Here is a 17,639-nt window from a genome sequence, read left to right as displayed (position 1 = left end):
TTTAGATAAGTTGTTTGACATGTATAGTTTTTCTATAGCTGGTAGTAATTCTTGTTATGTTTTTATATATGCCTTGGTATGTCACTACTTACTTATACATGTTGTATACCACTTTTACCTGATACCTGTTTAGTTCTTTTGCATCTTGATACTTGCCATGAGTATACAGGTTCATCAGAGTAGTGATATACCGTTCTTTACTGGGCATTGATTATGTACTAGATGTATCTTGCATACATTAGTGTCATGCACCATTTTGCATGATTGCATGCTGGCGATCATTGGCTCCTTTGTAGTCTGAGTCCGTCATCAGTTACATGATCTGCACACACTGCCACTCATGGGTTAGTGGTACATCAGGAGGGTGTGTGCAGTTGCTCTGTCAAGGCTCCGCTCGGCCACTCAGGGGTAGTGGTTCCGCAGCGTGGTAGCATGACAGGGATCCCTCCTTCGCATTATGAGACGAGGAGATGAGAACATTGCTCTCCCATATGACTTGGGGTAGGAGGATTGGTATACTCCGACAGCATCCTGTCCACTCGGTCACTCAGGAGCAGTGATGGCAGAGTGTACAGTTGTCATAGCCCTACCCACTCGACCTCACCATCATGGTGACGGTGGCTGACTTGCGTCAGGGGTGACCATGTTATTGCATCATGTGCATACTACATGGATTGCATTTATTTATGTTTGCTGCATTTTGGTTGCTGCATATGCTTGACATGCACATACAGGAGACCTGATGCATTTTGGTAGGTGATTCTGGTATATACAGCTCTTCCATTCTTCCAGTTTTGCATTTCTTACTATCCTTTCAGGAGACTGTACTGGTATGAGTATTACTACTAAGGATAGTTTACTATACATGTCTACTAGATATCCGCTGAGTTCGTTGAGCTCACCCAGTTGATTTCATTCTTTTCAGGTTGATGTTAGTCTGGAGAACCGCCCTGCTAGTCCCCTGTCGAGATGACCTCGATCATTTGATTTTCACTATGTTTTCGGTATTTTGTGTCGGTACTGGTTCTATATAGTATGTGTCTACTTATACATGTTTGATTTTAGTGTTTTTGTTATATGTTACTAGTTGTGGATCTTATTTCAGTTTAGTACTTGTGATGTAGTTTTGTTATGTTTGTGGATTGTAGCCGTGTAAGCTTATTTGTGGCCTTGTAGGCCTTTTTGTCATATATGGAAACAGGGAATTGCAATTGTTATAGGGGAGATGCTATCAAAATTTTTGATCAGCCATCTCTTGGGGCGTGACACGCATGCCTCCTGCCATTAAAGCGTTGATACACCCCTTATCTCTGCAAATGATTGCGTATCTCATGCATTAAATGTGATTAGATCGTTGATGGCCGACCTCCTTGCACGCGCCGAGCCATCTTACTTGGCTAATACACATAGACCCATCCTACAGAGCAGTTTCTGGTCGGATAACATATGTCTGAGCTTGGGCATAGATAGTCCTGACTCGATCAGTGTGGTTTCTTTACCCAAAGATTGTAGGCGCCGACAAGGCAACGCGTTGGCAAGGCAATGCATTCTTTCTGACCCTTGAATCCAATTTGAAAATACATACCGACCTATCAACTATACTCAATGGGCACTCGCCGAACTGATCCTTAATAGAGCCAGACCCGAGATCTTCTAACATTATACCTCACTTAGCTGATGAGCGCTGACCTGTTAGGATATATCTATCCGACAAAAGCTGACCCCTCATCATTTAATATGAACATAACTCGCTAAGGGTTATGACACACGTCATACCCGAACCAAACCCCTAACCTGACCCGTGTGAAGAATGTTCGGACTGTTCGTTGTCTAGTCAGTCGGCATACTCTTCCTTCGACTAGACTTGATGGGAGGCTTTGTGATATGGCGAGTCTTGAATGGTCTGATATGGCAAAAAGAGGTCAATCATCGATCCGTAGTGGTATCAAATTTGTCTGACTTGCAGGTCTTGTAGATTTTTGAGGTCGTAAGGAGTTCAAAGGTTCATCCATTACTTATTTGGGGTTATCAAAATGTACTTTAGTATTATGCTAACTTCAATTCTCGATTTTGATTTTAATAGTTAAATTTAAAAAATAAATTTGAATGATATAAATTGATATGTGAGAGAAAAGGAGAGAGATTTGCTTTATAAGAGTGAAGAGAAAGGGATGAAGAGAGACATTGAGGTTGTATGCATTCAAACTACAGAAATAATTTTTATATTTAATCATTTGAATGTAGCATGTTTTAGAAACTTAGACTATGTTTGGATGAGGTGAGAGAAGGTTCATTAACGAAGGAGGAAGGGAGGGAAAGGAAAGGAAAAGGAGAGAAAGAAAATATTTATGTCATTGTTTGGAAGGAATGGATGGTTTATTAATATAACATGTGTTATCTTGTTTAAAAGAAAAGGAAGGGGAATGAAAGTTAAATATATAAAATTATAAAAATACCCTCATTTTTAAAAAAATACAATTCATATAGAAGACGGATGGGAAACTATAAAATTCTATCAGTATTGCATGTAGAAGTTGAGATACTGAAGTCCTAAAATAAACAATGTAGGTTTTTTGGATAAGTTTTTGTCCTTGGAGGAAAAGAAGAAGATTAGGATTATCTGTCTCTGTTCTCTTGAGTCTTGTCCTCGAAGAGATTTATGACGAGGGTCGATGCCGACATCGTGAAGTACGAGCGGTTAGATATTATGTGATGATGACATACATTGTGTATGGAGCAACGGTATAAAGATGAGATACCTAAATAGATAGATTAATTTGAGAATTAATATTTTACAATAAGGATAAAATTGAAATAAAATATTTTTAAATTCTCTTTTTCCTTTCTTACCCTCTAAATCGGAGTGTAAGAAATTATAACGATTCATAAGTTGTATCTTTTTTTTTTCTCTTAATTCTATCCCAAATAAAGATCAAAATTCTTTTTTCTTTTATTTATTATTCCCTCACATCTTCTCAAATAGAGCATTACGCGTGAAAAGTTAATATGGATGAAAATGATAGAATGAAAATAACAAATCAATAACCCTTTGATCAATCTCCAAATATAATAACCTACCCCTCCCCCGATTATGATATCCCTGATTTCATAACCTACCCCTCCCTCGGTTATCGCTAAATCCATTCCCATTTGTTCCTGTGGACAGCGATACCCCGCACCCCGCCGCGATTCTTCCCTCCCCCTCTTGGCCGCCCCCTTTGTCTTCTCCCCCGTTCATCTAAGCTCTCCCATCTTCCTCCTCTTCTTCTCTCAATCGGTGTCGGCGGCGACGTCGACGACGAAGATGGCAGGAGGCACGCACTCGGCCTTGTGCAATAGCCGCCAATCAAGAGCCTGGCACGCCGGAGCAATAGCTGATGACGCCGCAGACCGAGCACCACCGGAACTCGTGTCGGCGGGTCTCCGGCCACCCGCAGTTGCGCTGCGAGCAGAGGCGCAGGTCCTCTAGAAGTCGCGTTGGGGAGGATTGGGACCAGTCGACGAGGAATCGGTTGGCTGGGTGCGGCTCCGGAGGGGGCAAGTTCCAGCCAAAGTCGCTGAGGAGGGGGCTTCCTTCGGCGGCGGCGGCAGCAGTCTCCTCAGCGATTCCCTCCATTATCGCCCGGCGATGCGGCCCATTCTTCCACGCTGGCTAAAGAAGGTCGCGCGGGCGCTCAGCGCGACGTCGACGCGGAGATCCTTGGCGTTTTTGGAGCCGCCGCTTCCGTCGAACTGAATGATCGCCAGAGAGTACAGTGACCACGGATGCGATCGAATCGCTGCCTTCGCCATCAACAACGCGCCGCTTCCTCTGTTTCCCAGGGCGTAAAATCTTATACCCATTTCTCTATACCAAGCACCATCAATCCAGTAATCATTCCCATTACCATTACCCCTCAATGAAATCCATTACCATTCCCATTATCGAATTTATTTCAAGCACCCCCTAAGTCTAAAACATTTTCAAAACTAATACTCCTTACCTACCCCTTGGAGAAATCTATATAAAAGACCATCTTTCTTCAAAACTCGGTAATTTATTATTGATTATCCTTTTTCTATCCTCCGTCTGGTTTCCCTAGACCGGTAAGAGGACTACTAAATTTTGAGTGCCTGCCCTGGTGGGTCGCCGTCGCCAATTGGGCAAAACGTGCGTTTGCGCCTTGGCGTACGCAATGCCTCGACGGTGGGCCCATCGTGACGCGACTTGTTGGTCTAGGAACACGGAGCTCGATGGTGACCGCCCTCCCACCAGCCAACTCCGCATCTGCCGCCGCCCGATCGCATCCATGCTTTGAAGCTGACTTACCATCGAAACCACCAACCACTTTAACCTAATCCATCTTCATTTTTCATCCGCATCGCCATCTGGCTTAGCCTCTCCTTCCAAAGCCACATCAGAAAGCTACCACCTGAACGTGACCATACATAACACACAACAATATCACGACCTCCTCTCTTGCCTCTTCCACCGACTTAGCGGAGGAGAGATCAAGATGCAGAGCCTGGCCAATCGCCGCTTCGCCACCTACCGCCCCTCCTCTCCGCCTCCGCCCGATGCCGCCCTCCCCCTCTCCCTCGCCGACGCCGAGCCCCGAGGACCCTCCTCCATGTTCTGGTTCATCCTCCACGGCTTCTGCTGCTTCGTTAGCCTCGTCCTCGGCTTCCGCTTCTCCCGTGTGGCCGTCCTCCTCCTTTTCTCCACCTCCACCCTCTACTCCGCCCCCTTCCTCCTTACCACAACGACGACGACGACCACCACCACTACCACCACTACTACCACCACCACCACCCGAACCGAGACCGTCACCATCTCCCAGCTACCCTCGCTCACTCCGGCCGCTCCCCTCCCGCCGCAGAACCGGACGCACGGCCACGTCGTCGTCGGCAAGCGTGGCATTCGCATCCGGCCGTGGCCGCACCCAGAACTAGCCGAGGTGCTGCGGGCGCACGAGATCATCCAGAGCGTTCATCGCGAGCAGCGGCTCCAGTATGGCGTCAAGAGTCCTCGGCCGCTGCTCGTAGTCACGCCCACCTATGTCCGCACCTTGCAGACGCTCCACCTCACCAGTCTTGCCCACTCCCTCATGCTCGTGCCCTATCCGCTCACTTGGATCGTTGTTGAAGCCAGCGAGACCTCTAATGAGACTGCCTTGATTCTCAATAAATCCAAGCTTAACTTCATGCATATCCAATTCCCGGAAAAGATGCCAGATGATGTGTCCTCGCGACGGCTCGTTGAATCCCGGATGCGTTTTCACGCACTGAGGTTTAATTGTAGTTCCTTCAATTTTTTTGCTTTCTCTGTTGGGGCTGGTTCTTAATTGATCATGACAGAACAGATTGGTTAGAGATCGGAAGCTGGATGGAATTGTCGTGTTCGCGGATGAGAGCAATGTCCACAGCATGGAGTTGTTCGATGAGGCTCAGAAGGTGAAGTGGGTGGGTGCTATCTCAATTGGATTTCTCACACGCCCTGGGATGACCGAGACATTGAGCAGTGAAGAGGAGGCGAAATTTGCGGTGCTCATTCAAGGCCCAGTTTGCAACTCATCAGGTCACCTAATCGGTTGGAACACACTACCATATGTTTCAAAGGTCGTATCTACAGTAGGCGAGCTGGATAAAACGGTGTTAGTGAAGCTCGAATGGGCTGGTTTAATGTTCAATTCCAGATTATTTTGGGAAGAGGGCGAGGATAAACCTGATTGGTTTTTGGATCTTGATGCTGTGGCTGAGACAAGAGAAATTGATAGCCCATCGGCTTTGTTGAAGGACAAATCCTTTGTTGAGCCTTTGGGGAAATGTGGGAAGAAGGTCCTCTTATGGTGGCTCCGTGTTGAGGCCCACAAAGAGAGCAAATTCCCACCAGGGTTAGTTTATAATCACTCTTTTGACATTTCATAACATAGACATTTATTTCATGATTCACAATTTCTCATTAACAAATACTATTTTGGTTTATTAGTTTACCTGTCACATTTGTTAATTGATATTTAACTATTTAGTTTCATGTCTAACATTGAGGTTCTCTGGATTACTATTAAGATTTTTGGCTTAGTTTCTCAGAATATGTTTATGCCTTAAGCATCATATGATATTTGTGGAATTGCAGTTCAGAAGTTATTTATCAAATTTAATCTGGTTTCTTCTCCTGGAGGCTGCCTAGTATTATTGTTTAGTTATCATCATAATATCATTTCAGAGTTCATTGATCAAATTTAGTTTACTTTCTCAATCAGGCTACTAATTTTAGTCTATTTTCTTGCCACAATTTACAGAATTATAATCAATAAATCCCCAAGACCTATTGTTAAGAGTGAATTACTATTATCATTAACTGCATTCGACCACCTGGTAACCATATGTTTCAACATGTGTTGAATGTTGGGCCACGTTGAAGATAAGAATACATCAAACCCATATGAAGTCTTACCGTGAGCAAATTGTATTCGTTTTCAGATTACCAAAAGCAAGCATGACATCGTAATGAATATCATGGCCCAAGGTATGGAACCCAAGAAAGAGGTTGACCCAACTTAAATGAGATATGATAGCTTCTTTATGGTCTAAAATATGACCTAAATTACTTTTCACCTAAAAGCTCTTGTTAGTGAATAAAGACCTTTTAACATTGGAGGAGCCAATCTAGACAAACCATGCATGACTTGATAGGACTTGTTTAGACTGCGCTTGGCTAGGCTGACTCCAGATCGTGGTTCTTGTAGTTGTTTGACTCATGCTATGTATCACTTATTTGATTGGATGGCCCGGCTAGAAGGGATGAGTAGATGGTGCTCAATTATTGTTAATACTTCATACCACAAACTCATGCAACAAGCATGCATGGTTGACAAGTATAATCATGGTTAAGGAATATAATCATAATAGTCGAAGAAAGGTAAATATGAGTGCAAAAGGGAAAACAAATTAGGCAATGCTAACATGAGCATTTTACATGGTTTGGAGATCTCTCTCCTACTCCACAACTATGATACGTTTGGTGTGTCACCATTCACAAGGATTTTACTAATCCATCTTTTTTAAGCAACAATAAGGTAGAACTCTACAAATCAAGATTAAACCTCTAACACACAACCTTAACATAACCAATAAGATTTAATAAACACTTAGTGAGCTTGATCCTAATCGAGACTTCTCTCAATACAATGAACCTCACCCCTCCTTGAGAGATGAAAATGAAACATTAAGGTAGTGATAAATTACTAAGAGTTTGAGAGTTAAAGCCCTCAAATTCTTATCTAAGTTCTTAAATTCCTTTGCGCACTTGATTAGCTTAAGCATAAGAGATGTAAACAATGAGTTCTTAGTGCCCAAAAGCTTTTTAAGACTTTATATAACTTTAGTCCTAATGTTCACTCATTAGACACTTTTAGTTGTTTGGAATTCCAATATTGACTCAATGACTCAAATATAAACATTGGACTCCTACTACTATATCTCTAATTGACTAAAAACATTTGCCAAAAGTGTACTTTGCTTACAACTCGTTGTAGGCCTCTATAAGGCACTACACTTGAGTAGATCAACAAATATGACTTGGGTGCTTGTCACATCCTACACGAGATAGGCTTGCCACGAGCTAGCTTCGCTTGTAGCATATGAACTGTAAAAATGTCAAAGCAAAAATATACAACAATTAACCAAACTAAATGCAATGCATATCTCAGAAGACAATTCTACCAGTACTATGCATACATCTCAACAAATAACCTAGAGGTAAAAAAAAACTCTCGGAGTGAGCATAAAAATGCAAAGTGGGTATCAAAGAGATGTGCATGATATAAAATATCTTATAAAGGAATCTAAAGAATAATAAATAAGGTTATCATATTCTATCAATTTAACCTCGTTAATCCCTTAACATAATTTCTCACAAACTTTTCGCTTAAATGGTTTCATCATTTTGCATGTTCCTCTTTTATACCCTTACAACTATTTCCTTTTTAATTTTTGAGAGAAGTCAAACAAATGCATTCACATTATATAGAGCAGATGACTCGTAATCTATATATATATATATATATATATATATATATATATATATATATATATATATATATATATATATATATATATCCATTCAAAATATATAATCCATTCAAAATGAATATAGGATGAACGACTCACAATCTACCTAATAAAGATCTATTTTATATTGGGGTGAACGACCTACAATCCACCCAATACGAAATACATTGTAAATATATATATACAAGGTAAATGATCTGCAATCCACTCAGTAAAAAGATGTATTATATATACATGAGATGAACGATTTGTAATCCACCCAATATAAAATACATGTGTATGCACATATACATGTCTAAATAGGATGAATGACCCACAATCCACTCGAAAGCATCTCATATAGAATAGGGTGAACGATTTACAATCCACTTATTGAGTAAAACATCTCATGCAATTTCGCCAAAGCCTATAAATGTGCAAAAAGACCCAAGAGTCTTCTTGAGCGTAGAGCAAATGCTCTATAATTATAAGAAATTATTATATTATTAATCTATCATAAATAATCTCACAACTTTTATAAGTTATAAAATCGAAGTTCTATGGTACAAAGGTTGCACTCGTTTTCTTGTTAGTTTAGTTGAGAAATTATATAATTTATTACTAGCACTGAGCCGAAGCTTTCTCATATTATTCAGTTGTAGGTGACTAGTTCATTACAATTAATTATGTTATTTGTTCACATATTTCTCATAATGGTTGAAGTTTCCTTAAAGGGGCTATCCTATGTTTTCCCATGCTATTTCTCAACTTCAAGTTGTTTATTGTAAATCTCATTAATAAATTTTCATAGGGCCACAACAATTTGATAGACAATTAGAATGTAAAAAGGACAAGCAAACATAAAACACATTATCAAGCAATAGAGGTAAATATGAGTTTGCAATTGATTTTTCTTCTAATAAGGGTATAATTTAACCTTAAAGAATTTACCCCTAATGTTCTCTGAATAAAGGCATAATTTAATTCTCAAGTAAATTATTATTATTCTCTATCAATCATACACTAAATTAATTTCATATAAACAAGCAAGAACATACATTATAATTTTTTTGTACTCCCTATTTCATGATCAAGCAATTAAATGATTCGCTTTTTATTTTTGTAATTATTTAATATCATGTTGTATATTTAATCATGTAGAAGGTAGTTAGTTATAGGAAAACAAGCATGAAGAAACCCCACCTGCTAGTGGCTCAAATCACAACAATTCGGCTTCAGAAGAACCTTATGTTCCTTTTGCGAGTAGATCAATGTGTGTCATGGGTCAATTGTCGAAGCCAACACGAGCCTACTGAAATAAACTCAAGATTTAAGGTTACTGTTGTTAGAAGTAAAGAGGAGAAACCTTCTTTGTTGCTGTGGTGGAATAAGGAAATAAAAAGGAAAGGTGGTGGTGTCTCTACCTTGTTGAGTGGTTGTGAACAGTAACAAGCAACAATGATTGGTGACAAATGGGAGTGGCTCGCTACTGTGATGAGCATTGACAATAACGATGGCAACGTCAACGACTTCAATGGTAGCGGGGCGATGTTGGCTTGCAATGGCAATGACAACGTGCGGCGATGTGTGGCGTGTGTCAACGTGTGGTGTGAGGGAAGTTAGGGTTTGCATGAGAGATCGAGAGGAGGTGGCGGAGAGTTTGTGGGTTGGAGAAGATTAGGGTTGAGGGAGAAAATATAGAGAGCAAGGCTCACGAAGGAGGAAGGATCTATCATGTTTTTCTTTTAATTACACTTTTGCAAAATGGTCCAGAGAGTTTTAGGATTTACAATTAATGTGAACCCAAAGAGAAAGATGTCTCATGAACCCACAATAAATTGAAGAAAGAAAAAGGAAAGTCTAAATTGATAAGATGTATGAAAAAAAATCTCGATTCAATGCTTAAAAAAGTACAAACCTTAGTATAGAAGATACAAGACGCCACAATCTTCGATTTATGTTAAGTCTTTGCATGCCACAAGGGAATGCTTTGATAAGTTCTAGTTTAATGAAGAACTAACAAGTGAGAGCCTCACCATGCTTTAGATTGAAAAACAAGTCAAAAATTACATGTATAGCTGTCACCCTCTTTATCTATAGTTATAGGATGACCAAATCTTAAAAGGTCAAAAGGAAACATATTTAGGAAAGACCTATATAGACTACATAGCTAGTTTGGAGTTAAGTCATCATTACAACCCAAATAAAGGTAAAAATTGAGCCTACAAATCAAAGTTGTCCCTATTACATAAAAGTGGAACCTAAGAAACTAATTAAGTTCATCTAAGACTTGAATTAGGTTGACTAAACCACATGACTTATTCTTTTTCAAATTCACATCAATTGTATTTTTGACCTTAACATATTCAATTAGCCCATTAAGTGTTTCCTTTTCTTTTTAGTCTTTGCCCTAATAATTGGGCTTCCCTCAATGTGTAATGGATCATCCAGAAGATTTAGAGTGGGATGCTTCTTTCTTTCCACGACGTTAGTTCGATCCCCATCCTTAGCTTGTTGGGCCACAATTTGTTCTCCTTCTTTGACTCCATCAACAACTAGGTCCTTGAAATTTATTTTTTAATAATATAATAGTACCTCTCTTCAACAACCAAGTCGTAGGTAATCTCAACACATTACCTAGACAATCAAATACCATTATATTCTATCCTTGAAAATAAAGCAAAGATTATATCTATGTAATTATACATACCGGCTTCATATATCTCCAATCTTCAATTCTTCATTCGGGTAGTTACCCTCAAGTTGTTTGAATGCCTACTCTCTCTAGGCCTCTAAGCTTCTCCGCAATCTAACCTATCTACCCATTAGCTATTTGAATGCATCCTCAATTTAGACTACCTACCATTGAGTTATCTAAGCCCTCCTTAATCTAGGCTATCTTTCTCCTTGAATCATTTGAGTGCCACTTCGATCTAGGCTCCTTGCCTTTGAGTCTGCTAAGCTCTTCCTCAATCTAGATTACATACCTTGAGTAGTTTGAGTGACTCCTTAATCTAGGCTATTAGCACCACATCTACTTGATCTGGGCAATGTTTCCTCAAGTCTAAGTGCACTCGAATTTAACTAGATATTCTCATGGTCAACCTTCAAGTTATAACCTAACTACAAGTGAGCAATTGTTGTTCTTATAACTATCCAATATGGTGCTTACAAGACCTAGCATGGGCCCGAGAAGACTTGATAGTTTGCAAATTTAATAATAACAATTTATTTAAAAATTTAAAATACTAGAAAATTTGCAATGTTAAAAAAGAAAGAATTTGTTAACTGTGTCTTTAAATGTTTTATCTAATTCCTTTTGATTTTAATTTTTAAAAACCACTTTAGGGATAAAATGGATAATATAAAAAATCTTATATAGAAATGAGAAAAATAGCTTATGAGCATGGTAGGCTTGGCACGATTTGCAAGCTAGGAAAGTCGTGCCCAACACAAGCCTGCGACCTTTGTTAGTTTAGTAATGACTAGCACATGCCCATCACAATTCTTCGTTTTTATTTATAATATTTATATTCCTTGGCAATCGAAACCTAAAGATTTATATGAACTAGCTCATTGTCTTACAAACCGATAAAATAAATGATCCTATTGCATCTTCTTGGTTTGCCCCACATTTGTTTTGCATTGAATATTTCAATTTACAATGAAATTTTTAAAGAGCGACTTTTTTTTCTTCTTATTTTGCACAAAAGAATCTTATCTTTCTCGATTCACTAACTCAGGAGGAGATATTGAACTTTTGGATTGAAAAAATAGTTCGGAAGGTATCTCTAAAGTAGATGTCGATTGATAGAGCAATTCTTGATTATATTTTCCAGTATGAATACTATGCCAAACATAAAACTTATGATTGGTAGTAAAACATCAATTTTCCTCTGAGATAGTTTAATCTTCAAGGATTTCTCTAGATAGCTTCTTATGAAGTTCCATTATAGCATTTATAACAACCTTTGGTTTAGATGGGCAGCTTGGCCAATAGACATCGACAAGAAGCTTAACTCTTTCCACAGTTTCATGATGTTCCTCACTAACGATTCGAGGTTGTAACATAGTTCACGTTGAATATTAAGGATCCACTTGTAACATAGCTAACCCTCTTGATAATACAGTAGTAGCATCTAAATGTGCAAATGTCTTGGTAGGACCAAGTTCAGTCAAATCGTCCATAGGTACATAAACCGCTTGTTTCGAAGTTATGAATCCTTGTTTAGTAGAAGTAATTCTTTCTTGCAAATAACCCATTTTTGTACTAAGGATAGGTTGATAACCCACTGCAGAACGCATTCTCCTCAATAAGGCAGATACTATTGAACTTGCTTGGACAAAACAAAAGATATTGTCAATGATAGAAGTCATGCCAAACACCCCATTGCCTAGCTTGTTTGATACTCTACATAAATTATCTAATACATGGTTGTTATAAAGAAGTTTTTTTATTTAACTTCTAAACTTCTTTTTTCCTGCATTCTGTATAAGTTAATGTTAATGATTCTTGTTTGAAGGAAGTTGCATAGTAACAATATAAGTTTGGGTGAGAAACATGAACTGTAGTCTTCTTCAATCCATATGTGCAACCGTTTCATTTCTATTGGAGATTTGGTTGATCAGCGACCTATTCATTCTTTATCCTTTTTCTCGAGAAACTCTACAGTTAGTCCACAAATGATAATGCTTCTATTTTTAATAAGAAATGATAATACCATATAAAAATTCATCCAGCATCAAGCTTAAATTCTACAGACAAAGTTGGTGCCTCTTTTAGTGGATGCCACTATTGATCTTGTGGCTCTATCATAGTTTCAAAATGCTGTCTCAATAGTTCACAAACTCCTGTATATTATTAAGCTGAATCTCATCCAAAAATGATAGATAAAAGAGTATATATAAATCCAAAGTTTCATAAGCCTTCTAGATACTTATATCAATCATTAAGTACTTATGATGCCATATAACTAAGTGGTTGTACATGCAACTTTCAATAGTATGTACACATAGAAGGTCATTTTGTACCAGATAAGTAATTACAATTTTAAAATAACAACATTTTGATGCAGACCAACATTGTGATGGTTAGGTGCTTGTGCATGAGCAATTGCATTTCTTTCCAATTTCATTTCTAAATATTTCTTTAACCTTGGAAATGTTATAACTTGATGTTTGCATATCTAGATTGACTAAAATAAGCTTTAGACAATATCTAGATTTTGTTTGGTTGAGCTAATCTGCCTGACACTAGTCATCACGAGATCTTCAAATATATGACAATTATCCCATGCCATTGGAGATTGTACCACATCTGGAATTTGTCTCAAGTCTCCTCTTCGCAAAACTTCCTTGTTTATATAGCTTTATACGTTTCAGCTAGAATAGAAGCTTTATCTTTCTTGTCACAACTTGACCCTTTACTATTTTCCTTGTTGAGGTGTAGGATGCCTGTGTCTAGGATGGAGTCTAAAGCATTGATACAGGGATGGAGGAAAAAAACTTTAGGAGGTAGTGCCTATGAACTTATGTTGAGCCGGGTATGGTACCTTGTGAACTAGTACGACTAATCCACGTTTCTCACTGGGTCTATTTATAATTGTAATCTTCTTTGCTAGGTCTTTTTCTTGTTCACAGTTTGAAAAATTGTTTGATCCTGATTTGGATTGCAAAGGCTCAGTGATTTTTGTCTGGGAAATGAGATTTGCAGGAACTTGCTGGAGAGGGTTGAAACTGACATTGTTTGAAAGAAAAAGTGACAAAAAAATGGGTTGAGTCAACCAATAATCTAGATGGATGTGAGAGATTGATAAAAGGGTAAAAGGAAAAACAGTTGTGGTGGGAACGAGCATAGAACTGTAGAGAGGCAATCAAAAGAGGATGCATGCTGCATAATCAGGCAGAGTAGGAATACTGTGACTAGGGCTGATGCAGGAAGGCAACACCCAGGGATGAGGAATAATTTAATACTAAAAAGTAACTAGAGAGGTACATTTATAAGAAATCTTGTTTATAAAACACTAGTATGCAGATGGGTTAATATTATTTACTGATTGTTAATAGGACAGTATCAAATAATCTGAAATAGTTATTAACTATTTATATTCTTAATAGCATGCTGTTTGATATCTATTAATAATCTAACATGCTACTTTTAATAATCCGGTCTATTTTCTAATAAACTTATGTTGATAATTGAATATGTTTTTTTTTTGTAAAATAATCTTATACTACCAACAATATGTCGTTAGAGTGATGGGGAAAAATTAGGGTTTCTCACCCATCATAGTTCTTATCATTGTAGAAAGGGACATTTGAAACCTTGTAATACATGGTATTTGCAATTAGACTCTTCATATTTACAATTAGGTTCCTAACACTCCTCAAGGTCTCTCAAAGCTACAGAAATCCAGCTTGTTACGGATGTAGTTAATTCTAGAACCTCTTAAAAATTTAGTTAACATATCTACTAACTGACCATCAAATCTTAAAAATGATGTGTGCTTTTATTAAATTGCAAAGTGGCAGTCAGTATTTATTTGTTTTATCTTCTCATGATACACTGGATTAGAAGTGGAGATGATTATATAGTCCTTCTCTTCTATTTCCCAACCACTATATACCTAGATGTTAGGCAGTGTACCACCAGATAGTGTTCTATGTAGTTTAACACATTCACTTTCTTCCTTTTACCTTATCCCACCATGCCTTGCCCCATTACGCCAAGTTGTGTTCTTGAAGTCTTGCCTAAGCCCCGTGCTATCTCCTGTTGTCCAATAAATAGGAACCATCTTTGCATTTGGAATAGTAGTGTTTAAATTGAACCAATTTATGGTCCTCTTTCATACCATACACAAGCTAGTCATCACTAATTCAGTCAGCCAAGGATTCCAAGTGTTTGGGATTGCTACACATGTTTTACATTGTGGTGTGTAGCCATCTTTATTTTGTCAGCTGTATCCACATGCAACAATAGACTCTGTCACAAGAAAACATCTTCAAGGTTCCATCATTTATATCAACACTCTATGTTTGGGTGTTTATAAATAAATTTTATATCAACATATAAATAGCCGATAACACCACCCTTCATGAGATTTAGATTATTCAGAGAGTGGAAGAGACCCCAACAGCCCTTACCCAAGTTGATTGAAGTTGCCCTTACAAGTTGATTGAAGTTACCTTATTGACTTTTAGGATTTGTACATAGAACTTGATTGTTTTATTCCATGTTGAATTTGACGAGTGCCTACTCTAAACCAAAAGGATAGTGTTAGACAAAGACCATTGCATTTTCAACACTAGCCTTCTCATTGCTAGGATGATAAATAAATGTACTTTGTTCTTTCAACACTATCATCCTCATCAAGTAAATCTACTACTGTATTTTCAATCCTAAATTCTTATTGCTAGGGTGGTAGAAAGAATAAATATCCCTATTTCTATTTTGCTATATGTTACTTTGTTGACTACGAAGTGGAGTGTCATTTGGGTGAGTGTCATTTGGGTGGTCTAACTTGGCAATGCCACTTTTTTTTTTTTTTTTTTTGCATACATTAGTGCTCTATTTCAAGGATTATCTTTGATAAGAAGTCCATTGAATGTTGCAGTAACAAGCTTCATTTTTTCATTGCAGATGGACAATTGAACATGGTATTGGAATCAATATGAATGATACACTTGCTTCTGAAGTCACGCTCAGCAATAAAGATATGTTTGAAATGAAATTTTCAAGTACCTCAGAGACCAACGTGGCCAAAGCATATCAAGGATGAAGAGAAAGGTATTCAGCACACAGAAACGGCACACTCTGGGTGGTCTAACTGATGCGGGTTTGAGCCAATAATGGTTTAGATATTGTAACGCTCTAAGCTTTCCATCTGAAAAAGCTAATCCAACTATGAGATGGTCCCACAAAGCGGATATAGTTGGTTTAAGCATGTTTATTTGTAAAGGCTAACTCTACTACTCTTCAACACCATAAAGCCTGGCTGAGTTGATTGAACGGGTTAAGAATTGATATGGTCAGCATGTAACTGTCGGCTTTGGATTTTAGATTGTTCATGTTCTCATTGTAAAAAGTTTTACCATTCAAAGCTCTTATTCAAGCTTACCTGTTGGCGCTTGAATGTGGATGTATATAATAACTTCATATTATGTTATACTAGATAAATGAATAGAACTCCTTTGAATTCAATTAGCTCTCAATGCCCACGGTGTCGTGCCATATGGTTTAGAAGACTCAGAATCTGTAAGATGATCTGCTTGCACGTATGGTCTAGAATTGGATGTTCTACAATGTGACTTTTCCCTGACCTCTCCCGTCTTTATCTCTTCCCATTGGCCTATCTGTTTCCTTGGTTAGACAGATGAACCTGAAATGTGCATATGTTTAATTGTCAGGCTGAAGGTTTCGAGTTTTGAATTAGTTCAATCTTGTGCTATCGTTGTTATGCTTTTGTATTATGTATAATAATTAATAAGCTAAAAAAGTAGCTTTTATCATTATCTTGAACAAAAAAAGATGCGCTGCCCTACATTTTGATATCCAAAATATGTTTTTTTCTCAGACCGTCAACTGTTAAGAGTCTTTTACCAGTTTCTTTTGAAAACTTTTTCGAGGAGAAACTGTTATATTGACAACGAAACCTCATATAATAATGCATCTTACAACCATATAAATTCCAAACTTGACATCCTGCTTCATTAAATTAAATGTAGTAGTTTAGGACAAAATCACATTATAGTTAAAGTTTCTAGACTCAAAAACTACTACATGACAATCAAAGTAAGTAATTGACGATTAATGCATCTTACAACCCTATAGGTTTCAAGCCTAGCGTTCTAACCTACTTCATCGAATGTAGCAACTTTGGCAAAAACTAGTTTTGGTGCAATTATGTCTCCCAAGCGGTCTGGAACAATATTAGATTTTGATGTTTCGATAAAATGTTTAAATTAAATTTTACCTTGTGATTTGATATATGTTTGAGTGTGCTGGATTTTCAGGAACAGATACGAATCTTGAAGAGCTTATGTTTGACAAGGTCGAGTGATGATGTGGATGATGATTTTGTGTGATCAATTCTTCTACAAAAAGTGAAATCTGCCACCCCAGTGGCCCCACACAATCGGTCTCAAGATCATTTGTGAGAAGGTAAATCGAAAAGCTGCAGTTGATCACGACAGAGGAAGGCATTATTTCGGCTTAGCCGAATTCGAACCAAGGTTACATATTTAGTGCTCTATGAAGATCAAAAAAATTTTCATGAGTCAGCTAAAGGATTGGAGAACAAAAAACACAAAGATGGTGTTGGACCATCTCTAGAGAATGATTTGGCATGACTAAGTTGGTAGCTGGTGGCTTCAAGTCTGAAGAGATCGAAGAACTTGTATGAGGCGACCGAAGAATACTAATTTAAAAATCATTCTCGATTAAATTCCACTATGAATGAGTTTATTCCAAATGGTTTCTAATTGAATTGATCATGTGATATATTCTTTCCTTTACCATGAATGATAAAATCTATGTTGATTGCTTTCTAATTTCCATAAGATTTACACCATACCCATTAATAATATACATATAACTCTTTAACTCTGTT

At 38.0% G+C, this 17,639-nt stretch overlaps 1 protein-coding gene and 1 pseudogene across 1 annotated transcript; one reads left to right on the top strand and one right to left on the bottom strand.

The window, feature by feature from the left end:
- Positions 1 to 3,270: 3,270 nt before the first annotated feature.
- LOC141844011 (F-box protein At1g67340-like) lies at positions 3,271 to 3,843 on the bottom strand (annotated as a pseudogene).
- Positions 3,844 to 4,425: 582 nt separating this feature from the next.
- Positions 4,426 to 16,231, top strand: LOC141844317 (putative beta-1,4-xylosyltransferase IRX14). Its single transcript, XM_074732354.1, has 3 exons — positions 4,426 to 5,269; positions 5,343 to 5,873; positions 15,671 to 16,231. The coding sequence occupies exons 1-3, from the start codon at positions 4,497 to 4,499 to the stop codon at positions 15,807 to 15,809; spliced, it is 1,443 nt and encodes a 480-aa protein (XP_074588455.1). The 5' UTR covers positions 4,426 to 4,496; the 3' UTR covers positions 15,810 to 16,231.
- The last annotated feature ends 1,408 nt before the right edge of the window (positions 16,232 to 17,639 follow it).

This window comes from Curcuma longa, chromosome 13, assembly GCF_044706935.1.
Source record: "Curcuma longa cultivar G26 ecotype Majalengka, Jawa Barat chromosome 13, ITB_CL_G26_1.1, whole genome shotgun sequence".
NCBI classification, from domain to species: Eukaryota; Viridiplantae; Streptophyta; class Magnoliopsida; order Zingiberales; family Zingiberaceae; genus Curcuma; species Curcuma longa.
This window is presented reverse-complemented; position numbering and strand designations above follow the sequence as displayed.